Source organism: Tiliqua scincoides, unplaced genomic scaffold, assembly GCF_035046505.1.
Source record: "Tiliqua scincoides isolate rTilSci1 unplaced genomic scaffold, rTilSci1.hap2 HAP2_SCAFFOLD_80, whole genome shotgun sequence".
In the NCBI taxonomy this organism is placed as follows: Eukaryota; Metazoa; Chordata; class Lepidosauria; order Squamata; family Scincidae; genus Tiliqua; species Tiliqua scincoides.
Genome location: NW_027101660.1, coordinates 55,274 through 68,917, shown reverse-complemented (window position 1 = coordinate 68,917; position 13,644 = coordinate 55,274). Strand labels below are relative to the sequence as shown.

Below are 13,644 nucleotides of genomic sequence, written 5' to 3'. Positions count from 1 at the left end.
TTAAAAAATCATCTTATCAATTGGCCTCTACAGGAGACTGGGGTTCCTTGCCTGCCATCTGGGAGGGCCCCCATCTTGTGGCCCCTGCCTGCCAAAAGAAACCGATTTGAAACCGAGCCGCTTCCATCAGGGCAGGCAGCCTCATCTTGACACTCCGGCAAGAAGCCTGGCTTCAGTTTTCACATCTGCCACTCTGCACAGCCACCCTGGCGTGCCCTGTTAAAACCAGCCCTGCTTCCTGCTGGCATGAGAATTAAAACTGGTAGACTGCAAGCCTTCCCAGACACCAAGCTCCCCAGGTGCTTAGATACTTCTACGTGTAATTCATATCTAATGCATCCCTCGGCCAAGGCAGGGCGGCGGGGTTAATGCACTGGTTGCTTAATCCGCCCCAGGCTGTCTCGGCCTTTTTAAACTCCAGTACGACTTTAAATGAGTTTAGCCAGTCTACTTTGCTAGATAACATTTGGTCACAATGCAGAGCAGCTGCACAGGTCAGTGGACTTAGGCACTGCAGGGTGGCTCCAAGTGGAAGAACTTTGGAATAGAAGACTGGATATGGTCTCATAAATGAAGGAACGGATGTGTGTGCTGCTGGGAAGCTGGCTGGTTCCATTGGAGCAGCCATTCACGGAGACAGTTTTGTCTTTGAGTCAGAGGGCCCGATTGGCGCATGAGAAGCTGCCCCAAACTGAGGCCAGCCAAGGCAGGCATGTGCATGTGTCGCTATTGACCGAACTCAGCATAGATTCTGCATATAGTTGCATGAATGTCAGCTAGCTGTGGAATTTCCCCATAGAACAGGACCAAGAAGGGAATGTATGTCAACCCACAACATCAATTTGACACTGTTCATGTGATGAATGCCTGGTTTTTTTCCAAGGCGAGTGGGAAAGGGTAGCTTAGGGCCCCTCTGTAGTTCATGCCACTTCTGTGTCTCCTCCAGTTCTTGGCCACTTATTAATCTTAGTGAATCAGTGCAGTGGGTGCTGATGGGCCAGGCTTGAGCTGCATGCAAACCTCTTTCTACTGGCTTATAGACACATTTAGAGACCTGTCAAGGCTCTTTAAATGCTTTTTAAGTGGTAAGTCAAAGCAAACTTGTGATCATAAGAGCATCAGAGGATCACTGTTGGGTCAGGGCTGAGGACCATTTTGTCCAACTTTCTGTATCTCACAGTGGCTCATTAGAGGCCTCAGGGATCACCCAAGATACCTGTATCCTGTTGTCAATCCCTTGCTTTGGCATTCAGAGACAGCCTACCTCTGAAACCCAGAAGTGGCTTATACCCATCATGGCTTGTAATCTGTGACAGACAGTTCCTCCATATCCAATCTCCATTTAAAGTCATGTGGGCTAGATACCATCACCATCTCCTGTGGCAGGGAGTTCCACAGATTAATTATATGCTGGGTAAATAAATATTTTCTAGGTTACAAGTAATGGTTGAGAGCATTTCTTTTGGTGAAAAAAGAGAGATAGTCTTTCTGGTTACAGATTAAGCTACAAAGAGGCCTTAAAATAAAATAAAAAGTAGAACAGAATGAGAATTTTTAAACTAATTTGTTGGTTTTTTTTACATTAAAAATACTTTGGGTACATTGCAGCCTACTCATAAAGTGTTTTTGCATTATGTTTATGCCAGTAAAGGTTATGTATATTTTATGTTTTTAATTGTGAGCTGCCTTGAGTGTCCTCATTGGATAGAAAGGCGGGATATAAATTTCTAAAATAAATAAAGTGTTTAATGTACTGATGGTGTTTGCTGTCCACGTGCCCTTTTTAACCTTCCACCTCTCCATTATCTCCCCATAGCTGCAGAGGTGACTCAGGAAACAGTGGAGTCCCTGATGCAGAAATTCAAGGAGAGCTTCCGGACCAACACGCCCATCGAGATAGGCCAGCTGCAACCGGCCCTTCGCAGCTCCTCTGTTGGGAGGCGGAAACGCAGAAACCGACCTCGAGGTAGGCTGCCCTCTCCTGGAAGGGCCATTCACTTCTTTATCTTGTTTTATTTGCCTAGTGGAAGCATCTGTGATTGCAATCCTAACCACACTTTCCTCAGTGAACAAAATAGGACTTACTTCCGTGTAGACCTGGTTAGGCTTGTGCCCTGTGTTTCCAATCAGCTTGCAGAACAAAGGCAGTCGGCATCCTTCTAACTCCAGTGTAGCTCCATTAACGTTGACTGCTAGCACCCTGCTCCCCTGTTTGTCCGGTCAGATCTCCAGAATGGGATTGTTTACTGAATCCTGGAGATCTGTCTATATGCTCTGATGTCTGTCAGTTCAGGAATCCTGTGACGGTCTTTGGAAAATCCAGGACCAACCTAGAGCACCCCCCCCCTCCCCAGTGACATTCCACTATGTGAATTCATAATCTGCTGTGTCTCCATCCACCAAGGCTCTTTTGGCTCTGGGGTGAGATGACTTAGAGGTGGGGATGAGTTCCTGTTTCTTGGCAGATCTTCAAAGGATAGACATGAAGTGGGATGCAGGCAGGGAGGAGAGCCACCACCCTTCCACCTTGGTTCATCCATTCAGTACTTTGTCCCCCAGCAGTTGTTCTGGGACAACCTTCATTCTGAAATAGTGCCAGCAGACGCTTGTCATAGCAGGCTTGGACTTGCCTTTTCCTCCGGGGTGACAGCGAAACCTTCCAGTCTCCTTTGTTTACTGTGATATTTTCCCCCTGCCCCCCTTTCCTCTGCTTATTTACGAGCCTGGAACACGATCATTTTCAAATTCTCTGTACGTTCTCCTGTTCTGCAGGCCCGGAGAGCGGTTTTTTTATTACTGTCGTTATTGTGAGGGTTGCTTGGGCCATAAATTATTCACTTAGCGAGGATAAGAGTGTTGTTTCTCCTTAACTGCTTTAAACAAAGGAGTTTATTTTGCTGTTTCGATGGTCTCCAGCCGATATTTGGGGTGGGGTGGGGCACTTCCTGGGAATGTTCCTGCTGCGAGGGCTGCGTCCTCGGCCACTCTTCTCTCTGCCTTGTCCCTTTCTCTGGCCCTAAATCCTTTTTGGGGAGGCAGGGAGGAAAGTGCATTTTTCATCTCTTCAGAATAAAATAAAGCAAAAAAACTTTGAGGCAACTGTGGCGCTCCCATTCTGATTCCCTGCAGGGGTGCTTGAAGTGTCTGCAGCCTTCCCTCTGTACTGTTTTCCTGATCTAAATTGTCCCCTTCTTGCTGTTAGTCCATCATGGAGTGGGGGAAATGCAGGCACTATCGAGGTACCTTCTGGAGGCCGTATCTGACCTGTGGGCCTTCCCTACCCCTGGCATAGACAGTACCCCTGAGGCCGACAGGACTCGCAGTCGGACTTGGCAAACCGCAGCTTTGTGTGTTGTGGCTTCCTTGCTAGAGGTCCCAGTTTGCAAGAGGAGCAATGACTGCAGAGGGTGTGGCTTCCCTGCTCTGCTTGTGGGCTTCTCTGGAGCATCTGGTTGGCTGCTGTGGGAAACAGGGTGCTTGACTAGATGGGCACTTCATATTCTGCGTCAAGGGGTTGCAGGAGAAAGGAGCACTATGGGGCTGGATCGCTGCCTTCCACTCCCTTCCCTGCTTGTTTTCAGCAAATGCAAAGTGAGTCGGAGTGGCTGTGGCAGGCTGGAGGGATACCATGGCATGAAAGGTGCTCCAAGTCTACTTGCCTCTCCGAGTCTCGTTGGTTGTGTCATGGATGGGCCAGCTGTGGCCCCTCCAGCCCTGGAATCTTTTGCAGATTCGTAATGGTGGTTTTGGGGTCATTTTTTCCTCCAGTTGCATTGAGTGAGAGACTGAAACTGTAGGTGGTGTCCTTTTCCTATGTACAAACATATACACATTTTGAAGGGGGGAATATTTAATGAAGCGTTTGGTTTATTTATTTCCTTTGCAGTTGGTGTCATGTTCTAGACAACTCCCAAGGTGCTGCTTATTTCTGTGGCTGGTTTTGGGGTACCCTCCGGCACAAGACTGGGAAAGAGTCTTGGACTGGGCTTAAAACTGCAGCCGCCTGCTGCCTCCGCTGCCTTCTCTCCTCCTCCCATTCTCCGACTCCTCTCCCTCTTGGAATGTTCTCTTTTTCACGGCTCACGGTTAATTGCCCCTCTGGTGTGCTTGCGATCGGAGCTCTATTGAACATTAAGGTTAAATGATGATATCACAACTTAGTATGTTTGCATTTTACATCCAATTGAAAACACAAACCCTCTGCCTCATTAATCCTTCACAATCCCCGTTTTTCCCCCCTCCCATCTCTTCCTAAATGAAATTGTCGGTTTGGGATGCATTTATTTTCTCCTAACAGCCGCGTGACAGTTTGCAGGGATGGAGTCAGCATCCAGCTCGCTTACTGGATGCCGGCAACCTGCCTCTGAAGAGTGTGTGAGAGTGAGCCTGCGCGTGCAATTATCTTTATGGTTTGAGTTAATTAATGCCGAACCTCCTCGGGATCTTGCAAGTTGGCCTGCTCTCCATGCAGGAATCTGTGGGTGGCAATGAAAAAGAAAAAAATCTCCTTCTGGTTCGATAGAAGATGTGAAGAGCTCAGAGCAGCCCAGCTGCAGGAAAGAAAGTCACCCAGTAAAGAAGCCCAGCTCCCTTCACTGCCTTTAAAACGCTGCCTCTTGCTTTTCTGACATATGATGTTGAGCTGTTTTTAATGGCTGTGGGGAGGTTTTATTTCCTGTCCCCCAAAGAGCATCTGAACTTAAAATCAAAGCAACAGCAGTGAAGTAAAAGAGGGAATCTTTGCCTTTTTAAAATAGAACCAGCTGTTTTGTGTTTTTTTTTTTAATTTTTGTGTTGATGCCTTAAAAAAAATAGCACCACTTTAGTGCATTATAAATATAGGGGAGAACAAAGATATAAGAGCATAGGAAAAACCCTGCTGGATCAAGCCAAAAGCCCATCTAATCCAGCCTCCTGCATCTAGTCCAAATGGCCATCTAGTCCTGCCTCCTCCAGTGGCCCACCAGATACCTCAGGGAGCACACAAGACAAAAGGAGATCTGTGTCCCAGTGCCCGCCCTCTCATTTGGCATTCTGAGGTAGCCTACCTCTAAAATCAGGAAGTTGCACATAATCATCACGGCTTCTAGCCTGTGGTGGATTTTTCCTCCAGTAGTTTGTCCAGTCCTCTTTTAAAGGCATCTAGGCCAGATGCCATTGTCTCATCCTGTGGCAAGGAGTTCCACGGACTAATTGCGTGTTGGGTGAAGAAATATAAGATTGAAAAAAGGCAGAAAGTGGTCCAAGGATATGTTTTCAACAGATAGCTGCAAATAGTTGCCTATCATCCTGTTTGTGAGTGCACGAGTGTGTGTTATGTATGTGTGAAATCTCTTCTAGGCCAGAACAGTAGGACTCACTGAGGGCCTGCTTTTATTGCTTGCCCACAGTGCTAATGCAACCTGTGCCCATGATGTGCCCCCAGCCTGTGGCAAGTGGAGCATTCCGCGTGCCACCTTGCCCTCACCCTCTCCCCATGGTAGGGTCCTTTCCCTGGATACTCTCCCCCTCCCCCAGCAGTACCTGCATCCCATCCACCTTCTCTCACCCAGCAGGGACAGTGCTACTGCTTCTCCAATGTCTCCATTCCAATTGCCACTCTAGTCTTCTGCATGTCTGTGGCCCGTTCCCCACCTTTCCAAAAACCTGGTGCTGGAAGGGAACCTGCCTGAGCACCTTTGAATGCAAGAGCAAGGATCAGGTATAGATAAATCCCACCTACTCTTTGCCACCACTTTGCCACTAAGCAAGGTTCAAATGAGCCAACCTGCCTATGTTGTGTTGGCATTTTAATTATTCAAGATGTTTTACTCTGATCTGCTAGCCTTCGGTTGTGACCTTGTGTCCTTTATCAGGGCCACAGCTCTGTGGTCACACACCAGCTTTGCATGCAGAAGGTTTCTGGTTCAGTTCCTGGCTTCTCCAGGTATGGTTAGGGCAAGAGCTGTGCCTGGAATCCTGAAAAGACATTATTAGCCAGTGTAGACAGTACTGGGAGAACTGGGCCAATGGCTTGAATTGGATAAACCAGCTTCCTGTGTATGTTGTTTTGTTGTGCTATTTTTACTTGCTTATTACCCTTTTGCCATGCCATTGAAGTCAGAACTGGCACACGTAGTGTCCCCCTACCCCTCCCATCCTCACTACAGTCCTCTGAGTTAGATTAAACCAGCCACACTGCGTCACTCTAGTTTAGTGGCTGAGTTTGAGATCTTAACCCAGATCTCCCTAACCTTGGTCTAGCCACAACACCACATTATTATTAATTATTATTAACAGTATTTATATACCGCTTTTCAACTAAAAGTTCACAAAGTGGTTTACAGAGAAAAATCAAATAACTAAATGGCTCCCTGTCCCAAAAGGGCTCACAATATAAAAAGATGCAAAAGAATACCAGCAGACAGACTGCTGGGGTGAGGAGGGCCAGTTACTCAACCCTTGCTAAAAAAAAGGAGCACCCACTTGAAAAAGTGCCTCTTACCGAATTAGCAGGGGTTAGGGGTTCCCCTATCCCTACTCCCTTTCTTTGTATCTCCCCTGTGTCAAATCTGTGATTTTAAAATCTTTGGAGTAGGTACCCATCCCCTTATAGAGCACCATGCACATTGATAGCAGTATCATCAGAATCAGAGAAGCAGTCAGATCTGTTTTTTTTTAAGGAATAGTTTTATACTGGACCTATGAAGCTGCCTTTTGCAGAACAGAACCTCTGGTCCACTAGCCCACATTGCTTATGGGGTTACACTATTAAATTTAACCCTGTGTAAGACAACACTTGTTTTGAGATAATTAACTCTTTTTTTGTCAGTGTCTGTGTGGGTGTGCGCGCATCTTTACAATTTGCATGCTCCTGAGGTCTAGAGACTTAAAATAAGATAGGCAGGATTCATAAGGAAAGCCGTGAACCAAAAAGGAGACTCATAGTGCCACTGTGTGATTGTGTGGGATCCAGCCACAGTGTTCTTGCTCTGCAGTATTGACTTAGACAACCACAAGCACACTAGGGAGGCGGTGGGGTGTGGTTGGCATGGACGAGGGAAGCTTGCTTAAAAGCAGCCGGCAGATTCCAGCCCCAGAAGTGTAAACCTGTTAGGTGAATAAGAGCCGGTCCTGAAATACGGTGTTTATCTTGACTGCCAAATGTAAATAAAAAGGTTAACTGAGCTTTTCCCCTTTAAAATAAATAAGGGATTAGTAGATCATTCTGCCGAGGGGGATAATTTGCTGCCCATCGGGGCTGCTCTTAATGTGTTTCCAAGGCCTCTGCTGTGCTGTAATTCAGCCCAAAACTCCCACTTTTCTGGCAGGTGTGGGGGTTGAGCAGTGCGCTGAGCACTCTCTCTGTGTGTGCACGCTCTCTATCCCTCCAGAAGTCTCGCCAGCCAGCAACCTTCGGTCCTCTCTGCCACCCTCTCCTGCTTTTGCCCAGAGGATAAAACACAGCTGTGGGAGGAAGACCCGAGCCCTCCCCCCTTACGCGTGGAAGGCATTGCTGTCTCGCACAGCGTGGAAAGAGCAAATTGGCTGCCTGGTCCTGGCGGTCCACAGTCTTTGGACCCCACTCTTTGCACCCTCTCCTGGAACTGGATGGGCCTGCAGAACTCTGTGTGATCAGACTGACAGATGCGCAGGCAGACAGGCTCCCCTGCCCCTGCCAGCCTAGGATAACACTTTCTCCATCTGCCAACTGGGCTTTTTTCAGCAGAAGTGGATGTGTCACGAGGCATTAGTTTTAACGTTAACACATCAAGCTGCCTTATGCCCAGTTAGGCTGTGCAGCCCAGCATTGTCTCCTGCAGGAGCTGCTCTCCCAGGTCTCGGTCCAGAGGGCTCTCCAGCCTCAGCTGCCTGGGATTCTGTAGTGAGAGACGTTGGAGGATAAACCTGAGGCCCTTCTGCATGCAGCACAAGCGCCTCATCTCTTGGATGCAGCTTTTCCTTGAACAGGGGAAAGTTCTGCTGGATCAGGTCCTTCTAGTCCTGCAAAGAATTTTGCCCTAAAGGCAAGTTTTTTGTTTTTTTTTCCCAAATGGCCAGCTGAGGTGGGGAGCTTGTTCTGCAGAACCCAAGTTTGGCCTCTCTAAAGGCCCACAGTACCTGATGCTTCCTTGCCACCAGCCCAAGCAAAACACCACCAGACCAGTCTGGGTCATACTCATTGGACGTGCACCCAGCACCTTGTCCAAGTGTAGGATGAAACACACCAGGCAAAGTTATCACAAGACTCTTGTTGCTCTGTTACTTGCCTCCCCCCTTTTTGCTTCCTGCATAGAGTGGTCCTTAATTCCTGCTGCATTTTCCATGCCAGCACCCCCCAATCACAGCCCTTTCCTGCCCTTTTCTTACTGCTGGCCTTGGCTGTGTTTCCAGCCACCTGTTGTCTTGGAGACTGCAGCTCCTCTTCAGCAGTCTTTCCATCTGCCTCTGCTCAAGGCCTCTTTGTGGCTCTTCAAGATCAGGAGCTTGCCTCCCCCTAGATTAGTGTTTCTGTCATTAGCGGTTTTCCCCTCTAATGTTTTTGCACCTTTCTTGAAGCCCTGAAAAGCTCCGTTCCTGTCCATTTCTCCTCACACCTCTTTGCTTTCCAGGAAGGTGTCCTGCAGCCTGTCTAATTAAGTCTCCCGTTTCCGTGTTTCCCTCAATGTTCCTCTTTATGCAGTGTGATGTTGTGGCTAGAACACCGTCAACATGCACGACATTTAACACACAACAAGAGGACAGTTTCCTACCAGGAGGAGCTTAGAGTCTTGAGCACTTCTCAGGAGGTGGAAAGGGAAAATGCAAAAACTTAGATAAATAACTGCTTTGTGAGGTTTGTTGTTGTTGAAAACACATATATAATTAATAAAAACAATTTAAAAAATAGGTAAACATCTGGCACATAACAAATCACATTTAATAGTAGAGGAGAAGAAAAAGGATTGGATTGTAGATGTGCAAAGATCTGTGCATGATTGCACAAATTGAAAATAACATGAAAATTTACCAAATGTATTCAGATTGAGAGAGAACAACTGGCAAAAAAGACAAAAATTTTGTGAATAGTTGTGGGGGTTTTAGTTGCTATACTGAAAAGCTTGGAGAAAATACCTGCAAAACCTTCGGTGTAAACAAAAATTACGCCATATGAGCGGCAAAAGGCAGATTCATTTAGAACTACACATATTCTGAGGAAATACCTTTAGATATCCTAGGCCTGCGGAAGTAACTTGATACAAAACACGAGCTTTCACCAGATGGGCTGTGATTAACCTAATAAAAATTAAGAATGAATGAATGAACGGAACAAAATAAAAATCATAATTTAAACCTATAGAGACACAACAGAGGAAGGGAAGACAAATGGAAGCAAGAACACATGGTGGTTTCAGTTCTTCAGCTTAAGTACAAGTTAGGGATAGAGTGGACTAAGGATTGTTCTGGAGTTTTGGTGGTAAAAATGGGATGTGTAGGAAATGAGAAGGAAGGTCATTGACTGACTCTCTGACAACATCTGCAGGTAGAGCTGCAGAAGACCCTTCTCCGCCTGAATCCTGGTGGTCAGCCAGTGCCAGTAGGGTTGAGCTAGGAACTGTGGGTCTGACTTGGGGTAAAGCAGCTTCCTGGTTTTTGTCGAAAGATGAATTGTAGTGAAGCACCCTCCAGCTGTGCTGTGGAGTCATGCCCTGCGGGGCTCTGCGAATGAGCGGTGGGGGTCTCTCAAGTGGATTAACAAACTTGTAAATCAGCAAACAGGATTAGAGACTGGAGGCCTTGATTGAGACACGTCTCTGGAAGAAGTTGCAATAGTAGGGGCAGGTTTTTGTTCCTATCGGAGACAAGAGAGGGAGGCACTGGCCGTGTCTTTTGCACCCATTTCCACTGGCTGGCCAATTGTGCCATTTTTCCCATTACAGTGGTCCCCTCGTATCTGTGGAGGATCTGTTCCAGGCTCCCCCATGGATATTAAATTGCTTGGATAATGAAATCTGTGGGAGGGGGCCTATGCAGCAGTGCAATTACTTACCTGTCTCTGCTCTGCTCTGCTCTGCTCTGTCTCTGCTGGAGAGAAGGTGGAGTACCTCAAGACATGAGGGATGCAAACATCATCACGCTGTACAAGAACAAAGGCGACAGGGGTGACTGCAATAACTACCGTGGCATCTCTCTCCTTAGCGTTGTAGGAAAGTTGTTTGCCCAAGTTGCACTAAAGAGGCTCCAGGTACTTGCAGAGAGCGTTTATCCAGAATCACAGTGCGGATTCTGAGCCAACAGGTCCACCACTGATATGGTATTCTCCCTTAGACAACTGCAGGAGAAATGCAGGGAACAGTGACAGCCACTCTTTATAGCCTTCATAGATCTCACGAAGGCCTTCGACCTGGTCAGCAGGGATGGCCTCTTCAAGATTCTCCCCAAGATTGGATGTCCACCCAGGCTCCTCAGCATCATCAGATCCTTCCACAAGGACATGAAGGGCACTGTTGTCTTTGATGGCTCCACATCAGACCCCTTTGACATCCGAAGCGGCGTGAAGCAGGGCTGTGTTCTTGCACCAACCTTGTTTGGGATTTTCTTCGCTGTCCTGCTGAAGCATGCCTTTGGAACCGCAACAGAAGGCATCTATCTCCGGACCAGATCAGACGGAAAGCTCTTCAACCTCTCCAGACTGAGAGCAAAGTCCAAAGTCCAGCTGAAATGTCTGTGTGACTTCCTCTTTGCCGACGATGCAGCTGTCACTACCCACTCTGCCAAAGATCTCCAGCAGCTCATGGATCGTTTTAGCAAGGCCTGCCAAGATTTTGGACTGACGATCAGCCTGAAGAAAACACAGGTCATGGTTCAGGATGTGGACTCACCTCCCTGCGTTACAATCTCTGCGCATGAACTGGAGGTTGTCCATGACTTTGTGTACCTTGGCTCAACGATCTCCGACACTCTTTCTCTCGATACCGAGCTAAACAAACGCATCGGTAAAGCAGCTACCACGTTTTTCAGACTCACAAAGAGAGTCTGGTCCAACAAGAAGCTGACGGAACATACCACGATCCAGGTCTACAGAGCTTGCGTCCTGAGTACACTTCTGTACTGCAGCGAGTCATGGACTCTCCGCTCACAACAGGAGAGGAAACTGAACGCTTTCCACATGCGCTGCCTCCGACGCATTCTCGGCATCACCTGGCAGGACAAAGTTCCAAACAACACAGTCCTGGAACGTGCTGGAATCCCTAGCATGTATGCACTGCTGAAACAGAGACGCCTGCGTTGGCTCGGTCATGTCGTGAGAATGGATGATGGCCGGATCCCAAAGGATCTCCTCTGTGGAGAACTCGTGCAAGGAAAGCGCCCTACAGGTAGACCACAGCTTCGATACAAGGATATCTGCAAGAGGGATCTGAAGGCCTTAGGAATGGACCTCAACAAGTGGGAAACCCTGGCCTCTGAGCGGCCCGCTTGGAGGCAGGCTGTGCAGCATGGCCTTTCCCAGTTTGAAGAGACACTTGACCAACAGTCTGAGGCAAAGAGGCAAAGAAGGAAGGCCCATAGCCAGGGAGACAGACCAGGGACAGACTGCACTTGCTCCCAGTGTGGAAGGGATTGTCACTCCCGAATTGGCCTTTTCAGCCACACTAGACGCTGTGCCAGAACCACCTTTCAGAGCGCGATACCAGAGTCTCTCAAGACTGAAGGTTGCCAACAAACAAATTACTTACCTGGGGGACCACAGCTGGGCCTCCAGAGGTTCCACATAGTCTTAACAGGAGATCTCCCGGTTGCGACTGGAACACACTTCTGGTTGTGTTTGGAGGTCCTCTGAGGCCTCGGCCTCATTTGAATATCCGCAGATGCCGAGCTCGTGGGTAAGGAGGACCCACTGTATCGGTTTGTGAAGACCTTTCAGCAAAAATGGTAAGTTTGCACAGCAAAATAAATAAATAAAAATGACCCCTTGCCCCTAAAGGCCTCAAATTCAAGAAATTTATTTCTAGCCAACAGCAATCAATTAATGAACTGGCAATCAATTGAAAATAAATATCCCAGAGGAGTATAAAAGGTATTAGTGTGTTACTTTGTGCACCTTTACTCAGAAGGAAGGCCCACTGCGTTCAGCAGGACTCTCTCCCCGATTGATTTGCCTGAGACTTTGACCTTAATGCAGCATGAGCTATGCGCTTACTAACAGGCAGCCCTTGGGGAAGACCTGCGGTTATGACTTATGACCCTTGGGCAGCATCCAGCCCACCATACATGTTGATTAGTCCACCGAGGCCTGTGGTGTTGTTCCATTCAGGCCCCCCGGCTCCTTTTTCTTCCCCCACCCTGCCTAATGCCTCCCACCTTCTTTTCCCTTCTGGATGAAGCAACGGCTGGCCTGGGTTGCTCTCGCTGGGAGTCAGTCAGCAAGCAGTGTCGTGCCTTGCAAATATTCTTCCCTTGTGAAAATTCTTAGTTACGCACAAGATGTTTCCATTTTCTATAACTGACCCACCCCGGCTTGCCATAAGAACAAGACTTAGGGAGGGCACCAGGATGAGGTCTCTTGTTATCTGGTGTGCTCCCTGGGACGTTTGGTGGGCCGCTGTGAGATACAGGAAGCTGGACTAGATGGGCCTATGGCCTGATCCAGTGGGGCTGTTTTTATGTTCTTATGACTCAGTGTTGTGGTTCTGGTAGCTGAACGTTGAGGGCCTATTTCTCAGTTGTGCTCCTAAAATGCAAACACCCCTGGGTGTCTTTCCAAACACCCCCACAAACATTTAATTATCTGATTACAGTAAGTTGTGAATCCCTGGTGCATGCAATTTGACTTGTTAAATATAAAACAGGTTACTGAGTTTGCCCCATCTAGACCTGGAGAGGCTAGTTGGTTCAGCTTCACAATTCGCTTTGGTGTCTTGGAAGAATAATCAAATGACTGCAGCTTGATTCCCCCCCTCCCAAGTCTGAAGTAGACCCTTGACTATCATGGATGGGGAGGGGAAGAGGAGGGACAGAGTTTTATCTAGACTGTGGCATGTGGGGACGTCTGCTCTGGGCGCCACTTGAAGGGGGGAGGCGCCTGGCACAGACTTACCCATATTCTACTGATGGTACATTTGCACATCAAAGCCAATGGTGTGTCTTGGTGGGACAGACAGGACTGGCTTCCCCATGATCTCCTCTTCTCTGTTTGGACAGGGGCACAATTTCAGTGCTTGCCATGGGTGATTTTTTTTCTCTAGCTACGCCACTGAGGGATGCTGTTTCTTAGACTATTTGTGGACTCTCTGCAGTGAGTCAGGACACGCGTTTGCCTCCCTGCCGGCACAGCCTTGCATTGTTTTGCCCCAGCCTCATGTTTTAAAACCCTGGGCAGGTTCTAGGTAATCAGAAAATGCAATATCTCTGTCGCCGGCTCTCCAAAGATGTGTGGCCGGGGTAATGTAACCTGTCAGCGCCATCCATCACGAGGACGCAGCCGGCAGCCAAACAAAAGTGGAGGGGTGAGGAATGGTCAGCAGCTGTGAAGCAGGCTGGGTGCATCTGGGGACTTCCCCCTTCCTTCTCCATTGCATGGGGGCGGGGGGTTTCAGTCCACTCATTGCTCTTTTAACCAGTGAGCTGCCTTGTCTTTAACAGACTAATTAACTGCTTAAAACATAAGTTAACATACCGTAAATG

The 13,644-nt window shown here is 48.0% G+C and overlaps 1 protein-coding gene across 1 annotated transcript in view; it reads left to right on the top strand.

The window, feature by feature from the left end:
* Positions 1-13,644, top strand: part of LOC136636072 (astrotactin-2-like) — a gene marked incomplete at its 3' end in the record, with an annotated part of 141,127 nt that overhangs the window by 72,233 nt on the left and 55,250 nt on the right. The window contains exon 4 of the mRNA XM_066611092.1: positions 1,817-1,966. Coding sequence (XP_066467189.1) covers positions 1,817-1,966 — 150 coding nt within the window. The remainder of the gene's footprint in view (positions 1-1,816; positions 1,967-13,644) is intronic.